General features: G+C 40.0%; 1 protein-coding gene across 4 annotated transcripts; it reads left to right on the top strand.

Moving 5' to 3' along the window:
* Positions 1–3,386: 3,386 nt before the first annotated feature.
* LOC117864435 (uncharacterized) lies at positions 3,387–11,591 on the top strand. 4 transcript variants are annotated; one of them, XM_034748541.2, is made up of 21 exons: positions 3,387–3,628; positions 3,710–3,782; positions 3,901–4,023; positions 4,129–4,298; positions 4,666–4,824; positions 5,102–5,248; positions 5,404–5,488; positions 6,090–6,394; positions 7,162–7,290; positions 7,395–7,508; positions 7,589–7,675; positions 8,195–8,317; positions 8,434–8,527; positions 8,606–8,740; positions 8,831–8,965; positions 9,169–9,317; positions 9,397–9,528; positions 9,915–10,238; positions 10,559–10,694; positions 10,792–10,905; positions 11,131–11,591. In XM_034748541.2, exons 1-19 carry the CDS (start codon positions 3,536–3,538, stop codon positions 10,691–10,693), a joined length of 2,712 nt encoding a protein of 903 aa, XP_034604432.1. In that variant the 5' UTR covers positions 3,387–3,535; the 3' UTR covers position 10,694; positions 10,792–10,905; positions 11,131–11,591. The 4 variants fall into 4 exon arrangements, with proteins under 4 accessions (XP_034604432.1, XP_034604433.1, XP_034604434.1 ...); XM_034748542.2 differs by having other exon boundaries at positions 10,764–10,905; XM_034748544.2 differs by having other exon boundaries at positions 3,389–3,628; positions 5,425–5,488.
* Positions 11,592–14,815: the final 3,224 nt, after the last annotated feature.

The following is a 14,815-nucleotide window of genomic DNA, read 5'->3' as shown; positions in this document are numbered from 1 at the left end:
GTACATTGTACTGCCGCGGCCTCAACCACGCACGCAGCCGGCTCCATTTTTTAATCTCGGGCAGGCAAATATGCTTCGTCACAGTGCGGACTGTGGAGAAAACGCACTGTAAATTTTCGCCTACTAGCTAGATGCCTCTCGTTCTTCTTCAGGTTTCAAAGTGGCGAAGACCAAAGGCAAGGTTCCGTTCACCGCGTGCATCTTCAGTCAGGCGGCGCCGCGGCGGTGACAAAGTTTCAAAGACCTGCAGTCGTAGCTGCAGGAGTTTCAGTGAAGATGCCGCATGTCTTTGGAGTACCTGGCTCTGGCTGGGCTAGACACGCAGGCGTGATCGTGTATTTAAACCCGACCTGCAACTTGGCCAGGGCGTCGACACAATTTGGCCCCAGGATCGTATCTCGCTTAGCTAGGATTCTAACAACTGCTTAACGTGCGCGCATGGATGTTAGTCATTCGACATTTCACAATATAAGATGTGGTTTGACCCGTGCGACGCCTTGGTTTCCAGGGAGAGCGGTGGCGCTGCGCGCGCTTGAGTTTGTGAACATAGCAGGAGCTTGCAAGTTACAACCTGAAGAAATATGCAGTTTGCATCTCTGAACGATGCTTCAGTAATTATCATTACTAGTCAGGTTGGAATGTGCACCTATACGAAACATGTTAATCTCAAATAATAATGAAATACGAATTTGTTATCTTACTATGCTCAAAGTAGCATCGCATCGATGCATCAAACCAAATAAAATAGATAAAACATAATCTAAAATCAAATTGATTGCATCCGGTATTTAATTCAAACAATTATTTATCGTAATGGTCATTCTAATACTTTTTTCCTAGGAATTTACTAACTTTTGGGTGTTAGTAGATATAGCAGATGGATTGACGTACTATGTTACACTGATTCTTAGTTTTGATAGAGGTAAAAGATTAAATTAGCAATAAATGAATAATTCAATCATATTTTGCGAGTTGATGAAGTGAAAGCAAAGTTCAAATAGTAGTAGGACTATCACATGTGAACATAGTATACAAAGTTTAGTTATTGTTTTTTATAAAAAAATAGTTAAATATATTTTATACTTTCCGTACCAGAAAAAAACCACCATCAATAATTTTTTAAAAAAAGATTATGGACCCACTCAATGTACCGTGGATCCCACCAAACAATATGCGTGTCCCACGAAGAGTATGCAGGTCCCACTTGAACAGTGGGCCTCTCCTGAAACTGCGTGAGTCCCGCTTGAATGGTTTGTGGGTCCCACCTGAAGGGCCAGGATGCATGAGATTGCTCCAAACCTAGAAGCTTTAGTATACGTATATAGATTACTCTTCCTGCCCTTTGTTTAGTTGATTTATAGAATACAACAAATTTATCTACTCCTTTATTATTTCGTTACTATTTTTTTTTTGCCTAGGATCTGGTCCGTGGCCTGGTTTCCTACCAAATCTTCATTTTGTTTACCAGTAGATCTTTGTATGCTCCTTGTCTATCAATAGCATAAATGTATCTTGTTGTTTGAAGTTTCAGGCTTTCCAAGATGTCGGGGACCTGCGTTCTGTGCAATGGTGGAGCTTGGCCGCAAATTCAGAGGGACACATCTTCACAGTGTAATTTGGCGTCCTAAGTATTTTGTGTCGTCCAGCTTCTCTGCACTTCCACCTCATTGATATTTTCTTTGCCCATCTCCACAGCTTCACGGCCTAATTTGGTGTCCTAAGTATTCTGTCTCATCAGTGATGTGTGTGTCATTCAGCTTCTGAATGTGATCCCCTGATGACCTTGCATTGGGTGTCCCGTTGGTGCTCATGCCCAGTCAGTGCACTTCCTGTTACCGCGTACTGATAAGTCCCCTATCTGTGTATCCAGCGCTCAACAGCCTTATCGCAAAAAAAGGACATTTCAGGTCTGAGTTGGAATGTAAACCTGTTTCTTTTGATCTGCCTATGTTTGCTCCAGTTTAAAGGTCGGGCAGCTGGGAACTATATATGCCACTTAAACACAACTTTTTTTTGGTTGGATGCAGTTTGTTGCAAAAACTCAAACTCAGGCATGAGCTGTGCTGTAAGAATCAAAGTGTCTTGGTTTGGCCCTCAACGGTGCTCAATAAGAATGATCATTATAATTCAAACATGATGCAATTCGCTGATGTAAACATTGGCTATTTAAGTTTGCTCATTACTGGAACAATCATATTGGATAAAAAAAAACTAGGTCCGCTAATATACTACCTCCATCCATAAATATATGTCGTTTAGGACAAGGTACGAAGTTCATTTTTAAACTAACTAGATTGTTCTAAACGTCGTATATTTAAGGACGGAGGCAGTATATCATTTGAATCTAAAAGTTGGTCATACCTGCTCTTCTTATTCTGATTCCTCTTCCTTTTTATTTTCATTGTTATCTTAGTTCTGCACTGAAAAATGCTTCATGGTGAGATATCTCTCTTCTATTGGATTCTCTAGCTGTATGACTCTTTTTTATGGTATTAAGTTTTGTGGTACTATACGTCCTGTAACCATAAGGTAAAAAGCAACTCTTGATTTTCACATCTATATAAACTGCTCGGTCGCTATGTTTTTATGGTAACCGTAAGTTGCCAATTCACATTTGTGCAACCTCTATACGTGCCTCATATTGCTGTAAACAAAGCCATAACCTTAGCAGATTTTTATAATTCCCTCTAAGTTTTTTTTTTGAAATATCGGCTCTTTCAAGTTGCAATTGGCAACTAAAAGGTGGAATAATTATTCCGAAGCAGTGTATTTGAGTCAAGATGCCTGCTTGGCAAATTGGAGGTAGCAATATAGACAAAATTCAAACACGCGTTAATTTTTTCATTTCCTGCATAATTTGAGCAATTATGTGTTGAGGGATCCTCTATTCTGTGTCAGTTATGTGCATCAAGGATACTTCGTTCGCTTATCTCCACTTACGAATTATGAAAATAGATGTGCTTAGATGAAATTCATGCCTGCACCCATAGCAAATGTGCGGGGTTCATCGTAATGTATCCAACCTTTACTCAAAGAATCAATTTGTTGATGAATATTCGGAAGCACATTAACTGGTCCAACCAATCATATCGGCTATTCATGATTAGCATTTGATCTGGCGCGGTGAACCACGCACAGATGAAGCGACGGCCGACCAGCCCTTGAAACTTTCAGAGACAATCCAGTGCACGCTTTCCACATCAGATCACCCCATTGCGTCATAATAGAACAGTGCCCATCCGGTCCATCAAGCCCATCTGCGCGTAGCAGGCGCAGGCGCGGCAAAGCGCCTCCCGTCCTAGTTTTACATGAGCCGGCCCACAAAGGACAAAGCCCAGCTGTGTGTGAGGCCCGTAGAGCGAGCCAGCCCTGCCTTACTCTCTCCCACCTGCCTGCGCCGCCGGTGGCGCGCGAGAGCAACGCAAAAACCCCTCCGACCGCCGCCGCCGCCGCCTCTTCCACCTCCCAAAGTCGCGACCCCTCACACCCTCCAAGCGCCTGGTCGCTACCCCCTGCTTGCTCTCGCGCCAGCGCCATGGGGCGACCGAAGGGAGGCGCGGCGGCCTCTTCCTCCTCCTCGAAGAAGCAGAAACCGAAGCAGAAGCAGCGCGGCGGCGTCGACTTCAAGGTAACCCCATCCCGCCGATTATCGGCTCTCTTGGAGACCTAACTATAGCTCACTGTGTCGAGCCCTTTCCTCCGGTTGCAGAAGTACAAGCACAAGGTCGGGCGCAAGCTGCCGCCGCCGAAGAATGCCACCAACACGGAGATCAAGTCCAAAGGTGAGGCCAGCCGAGGCAACCCCCTTTTTTTTTTTTGCTTCGTTACCCTGCAATTCGAGGTTCCACGGTGCCCAATTTAGGATTTTGGGTCGTGAATTTATGTTGTGTGTGCGTCCAGCGATCGTGTTGCCGGAGCAGAGCATGGCCTCCGAGAGGGCGGGCATGGCAGTGAACAAACGCGGGCTCACGCTGCGGGAGCTGCTGCAGCAAACGGCGCACTACAATGCCAATGTGCGGCGAGGTGAGCTTCCTCTAGTCTGCACGTTGATCCATAAGTTAAAGTGTTAAACTATGATGCAGTCTCGTGGTAGCTGACTGTATCTATGCTGCTGCCTTTATGCTGAAGCTGCACTGAATGGAATCAAGGACATTGTTGTCAAGCACCCAACAGAGCTTAAACTGCACAAGGTTGCTATAATTGAGAAGCTGCAGGAAAGGATATGCGATACCGACAAGGTGGTCCGTGAATCGTTATACAATATACTGCAGTCTCTGATCTTCCCATCTTTGAAACAGGTATTTTTGCCCTTCTACCAAATAGCTGGATTACCAAGAAATATTTTAATTGAAATTGTTATTTTTTTCCTGCTGCATGTTTACAATTCAGTTTTCTGTAAATGATCTGGTAACGATTGATCTTGCTCTTGTTATATCAATATATCATGCTCTCTATTGACCACAGTGGCTATCGCATTGGCAAATACATCATAGAGTTTCTATCACTGTTTTCTGTCCATCCCAAGCACCATCCATCTGTGCCTAGAATTGCCTGTTCCTTTTCCTATTCCAATCACCATGGAAGGGCTTCTAGCTCTGGTCCATTCTATTTTCTAGCTCTATGGTTTTGGCATCAGATGTAGACTACTTTTTTTTTTAATTGCAGGATAATGCTATATCTACAAGGAGTACACTGTTTCTGCTGATGGCTAATATTCTTAATGGAATGACCCATCTATCCATTGATATCCAGTTAATGGCTTTCAGAATTTTGGAGCTTGTGGTTCTTAATTTCCCATCCTCCTTTCCTAGTTATGCTGAACAGGTAAGCGGGCTGCTGTGTTGTATTAAATGATGACACACATCTATTGTTCTTGGCAAATTATTTTGTTAAGAGATATTGTATAATTGTATTGTTTAATCGGTGGTACTTGTTTCTAAAATTTGTATATGTTAACTACCAGAACTAATTTGGTACTCCAGCTTTCATCAAGTAATGAATATACACATTGGAACTGCTTCTCACTCCTGCTAGGTATTTACACGTGTTGACCATATTCATTACCAGCTTATAGTTTTGTTTTCATTATTTTTTCTGACAGGTGTTCAACAACTTTGTTGTGGTACTGAGCAATGATAGAATCAACCTACATGATAGGAACAAACTTAACAGTGTCCTTGGTGGGCTTGGACACTGCCTTTCCTTGGTTGCTAAAGTGACAGAAAATGATGATACATCAAATCAACAGGTTTGTACAATGAACTCATCAAATTGTAGTTTACTTGAAAAGTTTCTTACTGACATATCTGGAGCTATGATGAAGAGCTTGGTGAAATAGAAAATGTACATGTTCTGGAATGCATGCCTACATGAAAGCCCATTTTAATTATACTCCATTTATAGATCTTTGCGCATCACCTACAGGTTCATAATCTCTCTGCAAGGGAACTTTGGAAATGCACTACAGATGAAGACAAGTCAGGAGGCAGTTAAGTCTTTTACACTCTCTCTTTTGCTTTATAATCTGCTATGTACTTTATGTTACACCACCTTTGAATTGGATAAAATAGTAATTGAGTGAGTTGAATGTTTTTTGTTAATGTAATCACTAATCAGAGGTTGCTTGAACTTGAGAGCACAAACCACTCACATTTGCTATATTTATTCTTATTCTTATGGTAGTTCCAACTTTCTGGCCTTCCTGAAACGAATGACAGAATGCCAAGAGTTAAGCTTTAGCAAAATACTTGATGTCTCTGTCAGTGTAGCACACTTGTTTTCGTTCTTACCATTGGATTGGTAAGTGTTTAATCAGGATTCAGGTTAGCTAATTGATTGTTAATTGAAATCGGGGTGGTTTCAACTCAGAAATACCAAGAAGTACAAACAGTATTTATAAAAATATCTCCCTTAAGGATCATAATATAAACAGCTGTGTGGGCCCTTCCTGATTCCCAGTCTCTCTTTCCTTTTTGAATCTTTTTGTAGATGCGCACCACATTGTTAATGTTTTGATGTTATTTTTGGTTATGTCCTCTTGTTCATTCAGCTATATTATTGTTGCCTTATATACTTCTTCTGCACTGCAGGAGCATTTGCAATGCCTAATTTATTGGTGAAGCTTCAGAGCCTTGTCCAAATCCTCATTAACTCTGTAGAGGTTTCAGCCTCAGAGCTCTGTGCGAAGTCAGCTATTGATGCTCAGTCAAGTGAAGCATTGTTATCGGCCCTCCATTGTCTGGATATAATATGTAGGATATTTATTCATGAGGTGAAGAAACCTCAATTAAAATTTTCCATATCCAAAACTCAGTTTGGGCCTGACTGGTTGAGGAGTTCCCTATTGATACATCTAAAGAATTTATGGGGAGTGAAGCGATTGTTTCATGAAAAGGTAAGGTTTTATTGAATAAATTCCCGATCAAACAAAAGAGAATCATGCTAGTTTTATTTTTTCTCGTAAATATAAAGAAATATGCCAGGTTTTGATTTGCTACACTTCGTTAGAGTGATTGCTTTGATCTAGGAACAGAGTACCTTTTGATGGAAATCAGGAACTGCAATATATGGATTAATGTATGCTAGAGGCTCTTAGCTAGTTTCTACTGCTCACTTTGTCCTAAACATCATATATTTAATAAAGGAGGGAGTACTATATTTGTATTGTGTTGTATTTATGTATAATTGCATTTGCCTGAGCCTACTCAAGATAAGCTTAAGCAAGCTCAGCCCAGCTGAGTTCAAGCATTATAAAATTTTATGCCCAATTATGGTTCAAATAGCTTGTTGAGCTTGAGTATTTTTGGTAGCTCTACATGTGTCAAAGTTTTTCATGGAATCACTTTCGAGTTTGAGCAGCTTTTGCTTCCCTCTGCCCTATAAGCATACGCATTTCATGCACTGAGGTTTATTTTGCTTCTGAACTTGTTATTTGTACCATTAGTATAAGTCTACGATGATACTTTGATTATGACTGCATGATTCAGCAACTATTTATCTGGACTTTGTTTCTGATGATGTGTTTGTTAACTTAGTTAACTTTCTGGTTCAAATATTATTGAGCCCTGTTCCAAATTTGTAGCTGTGTATTCCTTGTTATAAAGTTCTGGGTGTCGAATATCTTTTGCATATAACTTATTACAAATTTCTTTCTCATGGCAGGGAGAAGACAAATTTTTCATTTTCAATTTGAAGATTGCTGAAATCTTTCTTTACTTGAGTGCGTGGATAGATAGCACAATGTTTCCAGCTGAAGAATTTTGCCATTTTGTATCTTCTCTATTCACAAAGGTTTTTCCTTGCTTATCAGTTTTAGCTGCTGGCGGATGCTATTTTATGACCATCTTATGGATTTGCATTATTGATTTGGAATTGATGATGTTTTTTTTTATCAGGCAAAAACACTTCGCAATAAGGATATCTTGGAAATGTATTTGAGCCCCCTTATAACTTCCATACCAGATCTAATATTCAACTCCCCAGATGACTCAAAAGGATATTTATTGGAGGTATGGTAATTTGCTTTTCTAGTCTGTAAAACATTTCATGTTATCACATTGCCAAAATAAAACACTTTGTTCAAGTGCAGGCATTTACAGACGCATTTAGAGATTGCAAGGTGGATTGCAAGCTAATCTTGCCATATTTGGATGCAGTTGGAGAAATGCTGCTTCCTGTAGGTGCCTTTATTTGACACTATGATATACTTTCCATGTACATTGTTAAGTATTAATTCCTCTGTATGTAAATGTATAGCATTTGAATAAGATTCATTCCAACTTTTAAAAATTTGACTATTAATATGAGAAAATATTTCTAGACCGTAGATTTGACTCATCATTGACTGACTGGAAGTAGTTAGAATATGTTCTTCCCAAAAATGCTTTCATCACACTATGTTTCCATAGGTTTTTCTAATACATTATTATAGAGTCAAAGTTGGCTCTGGAAAACCATGCCAGGCCTCACATGTTTTTATACATACAACAGTAGGAAGTAGGGCTTTATGGATGTCTAGTGAAAACCATCAAATTGGTATGACAGACAAGTAACTCTGGTCCACTGATATTGATTCCGACAAGTGATTCTATGAGATTTAGCTAAAGGATAATAATCACCTAAAACTTACAAAAAAGAAGATATGTTTGGGATCCTGATATATGATTTATAATATCTTCCCGTTGTCTATGGTTAGGAGAAAACAGGCATATGGCTTCCTGATAATGATTCAGGCATGTTGGGCTATCAGGACGCATGGATACATGAGCTACCTCGAATTTTGCTAAAATCAATTGATAAAGCTCCCCCAGTTACAAAGGTTTGCTATGGGTTTTGTTATCCACTAAAAAAAATGATATGCTTAGAGTTGGTATACTCAGGTTGAGCATGTTAAAACCTTTCACTTTACTACTTTCTGACAATGGATTATTTTAGGCTGTTTTGGAGCTTCTTCTAAGAATTGGACAATACTTCCCCACGATGGACTGTGAAAACTTGCGTCCCTTCATAAAGTTATTTGGTGTTGAATGTAATTACTACTCAGCAATCATCTTATCATCCATGTTTATTTATCATTTTTTTTGAATTCATGTCTTTTTACTGACAGCATCATCAGGAACTGTGGAGCTTGGTCCTTTTGTTAACTTACCTCGTGATTGCCAAGAACTTGCCATTTCATGTCTTTATTACTTTCCCAGTCTGCTTCCTGACGTAATCAGGCCGTTGGCCTCATGTTGCTTAAGTAAGCATTTTTGCTTAGTCTCTACTTGATTGTAGATCACTATATTTAATTTTATTGTTGTAAATTCTGGGTATAACCTACGAAATTCAGGTGATGTGCTGGAACCCCTCATACTGTTGAAGGTTGTTGAGGTCCTACAGTCAACATACAAGGCTGGTGGTCTACAGATAACAGAGCAACTCAGTTTCTTGTCGCTGCTAATGGCAAGATTCAGAGTTCATCCTGGTGACTACTTGAACATCCTTTTCCATTTATTACTGCTGTTATGCTGTCTTCTAGTGACCATTCAAACTTCGCTCTTAATTGATTGATTACCTTAGCTGAACCTAATAGTTTTATTTTCCTTTCTTCAATGATTATTATTTTCTTTTGGTTATTTTAGCTGAGCATTTCTTCTCTGACAGCTGTATTTTACTTTGTTGAACTAGGGGGTTTAGTTACTCCAGAAGATCCTAGTAAGGTCTCAAATTGGGATACTTTCAAGTTGTTGAATCGTATAATTTTAACTTCCCTATCTGAAATGGGTGATGGCTCGCTGGTCCTTGAATTGATGTGGAATAATTTATCTAATGCGATTGTGAGTTTTCTAAACAGTGTTTCTGTTACATATTTTATTACAAAAGCCATTGAACTCACATGTCACTTGCTTACTACAGGCTCAAAAACCATCGATGCATAACATGAACGGCTTGTTCAGAATTATTGTTACACTTGATGCAGGAACTAGTAAGCTCATGAACAAAGATGTTGTAAAGCTTATTGCTGGCTACTTGGTTGACGCTTCTTTGGTGTGTACTTTTCCATGTTTTAGAGCTCTGATACTCAATACTTGGGTGATTTGAGCATTTTTACCCTTATTTGCTCCAACTAATCTTCAGGACAGGGAGGCATAGTATTTCATTCAAAAGCCCAAAAGGGTGGTTATGTTGACGCATCAGAGTATAGATCACAGTTTCACTGATAGTGCCTACTTTGTAGTAAGAGTTAAAAAATCACAATTAGTATGTTATACCTAGGAAGTTCCAGGTTACAGGGCACTGAACACAGAACACCACTGATTTGTTTAACGGAACTGGTTGTAGATGTTCCCAATTCCTTGCAATTGCTTTCTACTGTACACATTTGGTTTTGAGTAGGAATTGATCTCACTACCCCTGTTATGTTTTATCTGCAGGATCTGTCTAAAACCATTGAATTTGGTTTTCAACCTGATAAGACAAGATTATTTCAGTACTTTATCAAGCCTTGCACCATCATGTTTGCCAAGAATGACAAGGTTCTTTTCAGCACATTGGAGATGCTGAAATCTTTTGTAACAGGAGATGATCATCTGTTTTCATCTCTCTCCAAGTTAAACTACCCAGGAGAGCTATCATGTCGAATTTGTGTTGTCACAACCATACTCATCTTCTTATGCAATGACCGCAAACTCCGTAGGAATCTTTCTTTTGGCAAATCAGTTATCAAAGGCATCCTGGATTATATAAGGCATCAGCTGGTAAGTGATGGTTAGAAATAACAGAAGTGGTTTTGTTTAATTGCCGTATCGATTGATGGTTTTTAAATTTCCTAGTGATCAAATCACTTTTCAATTTAATGGTACTTTGAGGGCATCTAAAAAAACAGAAATTATTTTGCCTGTGATATGTCAAATTGCCAATTGATTACATAGTTCCTAACTTAAAAAAAAGATTGTTGATTTGTGCTAAACTAAATTAGTTACTTGATTTATCATGCCCAAATGTAGTTGTGGGAGTTTGGAAGAGTACTGTCCGGAGTTCATCTAATTGTTTCGCTTTATGTCAATTCCTGCTGCAGGATTCTAGTGTGCCTAATGTAACATATGAAGAAAAACAGAAGTCAAAATCTGCTTTTGAGCAACTGAAGACCAAAGCATTGCAGTTGAACTGCTGGGATAGAAGTGAGCTGGAAGGGCTTTCAATCACAAGATAGTGTGAGTTGCTTTTATCATTGTAATGCTACTAATTTTGTTGAGCTCAATTCACTGGCACACGCAACGCAGTAATGTTGTTTGTTTCACATGATTGAAGGAGATGGGTAGGATTCCACTAGACATGATTGGGGTGGGGGTGTATGCCATTTTCCCAGATTGAATCACACTTCTAGAGTTCCAGTTTATATCTGTTGTCCCAGCTGTTACCAAGGTGAGAATTGCTTACAGATATCAGATAAGTCAGTTATGTGCCAAATCTTAAATGTTTGTGGTAACGTACCCAATATAGAACACCTCCAGTTTTCCCATATAGTTGTAACGGCCAATGAACCCTCATCAGTTCACCAGTAGCTCTGAATTCTGAAGCATGAATATTTCAGCAGATCTGCAATGATCTTGCCTGTATGTAGTTTGCTTACTTGTTCTACCTGTTCAGCCAATGACAGCAATCATGTGGATCCGAAGATGTGCGATGCAGATTCCTACAGCCAGTAACCAAAGAACTGAGCAATCCACTTCCGTATCAGCGATGTGTTGTTTGTTAACCAAACGTGGTCCTGGCAACCATTTGTTTCTGCATGTGGCTGCACATTGATCACCAACCCCAGGTAGTCCGCGCCGGAGATAGCTGATGTGATCGCTTCTAGCTGTGGGGCCAGCTCGTACCGCCCTGTAAATGCAGAAATTTTGATGTGACGTTTATTTGGGACATTCGGTCTCATTGGTTGCCCTTTGTCTTTGTACTCCCTCTGTTTCCAATTAAAGTCATTCCAATTTTTTTTAAGGTAAACCATTTTATATTTGACCAAAAAGATGATCACAAATGTTTATGTACCGAATAGGTATACTATGTATCATATATTTAATGAAGAAATTAATGGTATTTATTTGTTATCATGAATGTTAGTACTTTATTGTATAAATTTGATCAAACTTGAGATGCTTTTTCTCTAATAAAGTTAGAATGACTTATAATTTGGAACGGGAGGAGTAGAAGTTTGGGCGCCTTATTGGCCCTTTCGTGCATCATTTGACTTGATCGCTTGCCGTAGCATCTGTTGCATGCATCATGAATCCTGGGCAAGCTGCCCCCTGAATTAATGCTAGAATTCACCCCATGTAGCCGGTTGGTGCCGATCGAGTCCTTAGGCTTCGAAATAGTGTAATGAAAAAAGAAGTTGCTACTGAAAGATTGGACACGGAAGTAACCGGCCAAAGAACCAAACGTGTTCTCGGATCCGAATTTCCAACTTGTGAGGGGAGCAGACGAGACCTTGCGGTGGGATCAAGACAGGTGGTGTGTCGTCGCGCCGCCCCGAGTCTCGAATGCACGGCGGGCGGGCACCGGCGTCGGATGCGGGCCGCTCGTCCTAGGCGGCGTACTCGTTACGACGTTGTTGGTGAGTGGTAGTGGTTACTGCCATTTCTGTGGGCGAGGACTCGTAGAATGGCTGTCTTAGCGCCAGCTAACTGCAGCCCAGCCAAGCAAGACCAAGAGTCCAAGACCACGTCATCTTCCAACAATTCTGTCGTACCCGATTTTAAAAGTAAAATTAGATGACTGTTATATGTGTGTTAGGATCAAGTTTCACACACGATGTTTTCAGTAAATATCAAAAATCGTATTATAACGTAAAGAGAGAGTTACATAATACATAACTAGAAATGAGATAAAAATCTCTAGTATAAGCAGCGGATCTCCAACAACTCCACAGGCAGTAGCAAATCTTCAAATTCTTCAACGAATTTGCCTTGTACTGAATAACAGATATAGCAAGTGTGAGTACACTTATGGTTGGTACTCAACAAGTGCGGGGAATATGTAGTGTAAGGCTAAGTCAAGGAATAGCTGACTGATTTACTGCATTGATTTAAGCACTTTTAAAGTTGGTCAAGTTTTATTAGCAAACTACTTACTAGAATGTAAGTTTATACCATCCAATTAAGCATAAGAGTAAGGATATATCACGAACATAAGTAAAACATAAATAAAATACATGTTAATTATTCTTCAAGTTCAATTATTATGCGAGGGTACAGGCCGCTCTTAACCGTGAGCACAACTGATATACTACTTTTACACTCTGTAGAGGTTGTACACTTTCACCATAAGTTGCGTAAAAGTTTAAGAGAACTTTAGATCCAACCATGCTATGCAAAAGTAGGCACTTATCACACTACCAAGGTGTGACTGCATAGGGATGCTATGAGACCTTTACAAAGATTCCCTAGTAGATAGTAGTTTGCTAAGTTTTCGACAGCTGTGTGTGCATAACCCTTCCCTAAGGTGAGTATCTACAAAAAGAATACCGCTCAAAGGGGCCGAGCTATGCCCCATTACAAGACCCCCTCTTGCTCTTTCGGTAAGATGTAGGATCTAGGATACAGACTAGAGGGGGAGTGAATAGGCCGTTTCAACTAAAATCACAATACTAAATAAATTTAATTAGTAACACAAGATGAAAACCATTTCTAGCTACTTTACAACTATGTGAGGGTTTGCAACCTAGGGTGACAAGGAATAATTCAATCTCTAAGAATGTAATTGCTCAAAGTAAATTGCAATAATAAAATTGAGCAAAGAAAGAACTGAACACAAGAGACAAATTTTTCCTGTGGTATGGATGACTTACCGGTCAAACCTAATCCACATTGAGGTGGATTCAATGCTTCAACCGCTCCTTTATCAAGACGCCGCTTGATGTTTGAGCCGGCTTGAATCAAAAAACCTCTTCAAACCTCGATTCCACTAGTGTTGCTCTTCACCGCTCTGGTGAGGTGAGCACAAACCTCTCACAAGAATAGCTGGGGCTCCTTCACAATTTTCCTTGAAGGGCTCAACGGCTCCACAATTTGCCGTCTAGGAGGCGGTAACCTCCAAGACTAATAAGCCAATAACACTTGCTTGAAGACTCCCTAGTGCCACAAAACTCAAACTCTTGATGCAATGCACTAGGATGCTCTCAATCTCACAAGAATGCAATCTCTAAACAAAGTGAGTGAGTGAGAGGTGGAAGGAGGCTTAAGAATGTCATAAATGCTTTCCAAAATGCCAAGAGACCTCACCCATACCCGGGGGTGGGGTATTTATAAGCCTCCCTTCCAAAATTAGCCGTTACAGTCATTTTCATGAAAAACAGGGGGCTGGCGGACCGTCCGCCTCACAGGGGCGGATCGTCCGCAGTTCAAGCCCCAATAGCTACCGCAGCATTTAATGCGTGTCAGAACGGACCGTTACAGGGGTGGTGGACCGTCCGCCCCATGCAGACTATCCGCAGAAAACAATTACGGACCATCCATCTTTGAGAAATAATTTCTCGACCTGAAAACCTGTCTCTGTCTAGGTTTAGCTGACCGTTCGCCATCTAGGACCGGACCGTCCTCCCTTATACAGTTATACCTCTTTTAGAACAAATTTTTCTTCTCATTTCTTTCACTTTCTCAAACTAAGTTAGTTCTATTGCATGTAATGCAATTGTTTAAACAAAGTGGCACTATAGAACCGTCAAGTAAATGAAATTGACCCCTCTTGATGGTACGACTATCTAGCCTACTAATCCGGTCAATTCACATCCGCTAAGCACCTCTTTACCGGTAAAAATGAAAACCCTATCGTATACCTTTGCCTTGAGCTTTCCAATGTTCAAACCAACCAAGATATCGTCATAGTATCCTTTGAAGCTCAACTCAACTCCGAGACTAATCTATACTCATATTCTCAATGAAATTGTTAGTCCACTAAGGTCATCATGAATTACCAAAACACAAGTTAGGGGCCTAGATGCTTTCATAAGACCACCACAAACCAGATTCTCTAATTAGTAAGCCAAGACTAGAGCCTGTTGGTTTTATGGTTGTACTATTTTCCTGGGTGGTCACTCCATGTTCCAATTAAGACATGTGAGTGGTTGCAATTAACAAATGTGCTTAACATAAAATAAATCAGGTTTATCATTATTCATTACTTCCCACCATAAACCAGGTATATCAACTAGCATAGCTACCCAACCATAAAGTAAAACATAGATCGACAAGGAATAATATGGAAACTAGGTAAATTCTTAATTAGAATCCATCAAATTAAGACTCAAGCGTGCATAGCATATGTTTCATATATAAAT

Source organism: Setaria viridis, chromosome 7, assembly GCF_005286985.2.
Source record: "Setaria viridis chromosome 7, Setaria_viridis_v4.0, whole genome shotgun sequence".
Taxonomy (NCBI): domain Eukaryota; kingdom Viridiplantae; phylum Streptophyta; class Magnoliopsida; order Poales; family Poaceae; genus Setaria; species Setaria viridis.
This window is presented reverse-complemented; position numbering and strand designations above follow the sequence as displayed.

Bases quoted from the DNA above. Each gene is read 5' to 3' on its own strand.
- LOC117864435 (XM_034748543.2), top strand. From the start codon at position 3,536: ATGGGGCGACCGAAGGGAGGCGCGGCGGCCTCTTCCTCCTCCTCGAAG. The intron at 4,299-4,665 runs GTATTTTTGCCC...TTTTAATTGCAG, and splicing joins TCTTCCCATCTTTGAAACAG to GATAATGCTATATCTACAAG. The intron at 7,291-7,394 runs GTTTTTCCTTGC...TTTTTTTATCAG, and splicing joins TATCTTCTCTATTCACAAAG to GCAAAAACACTTCGCAATAA.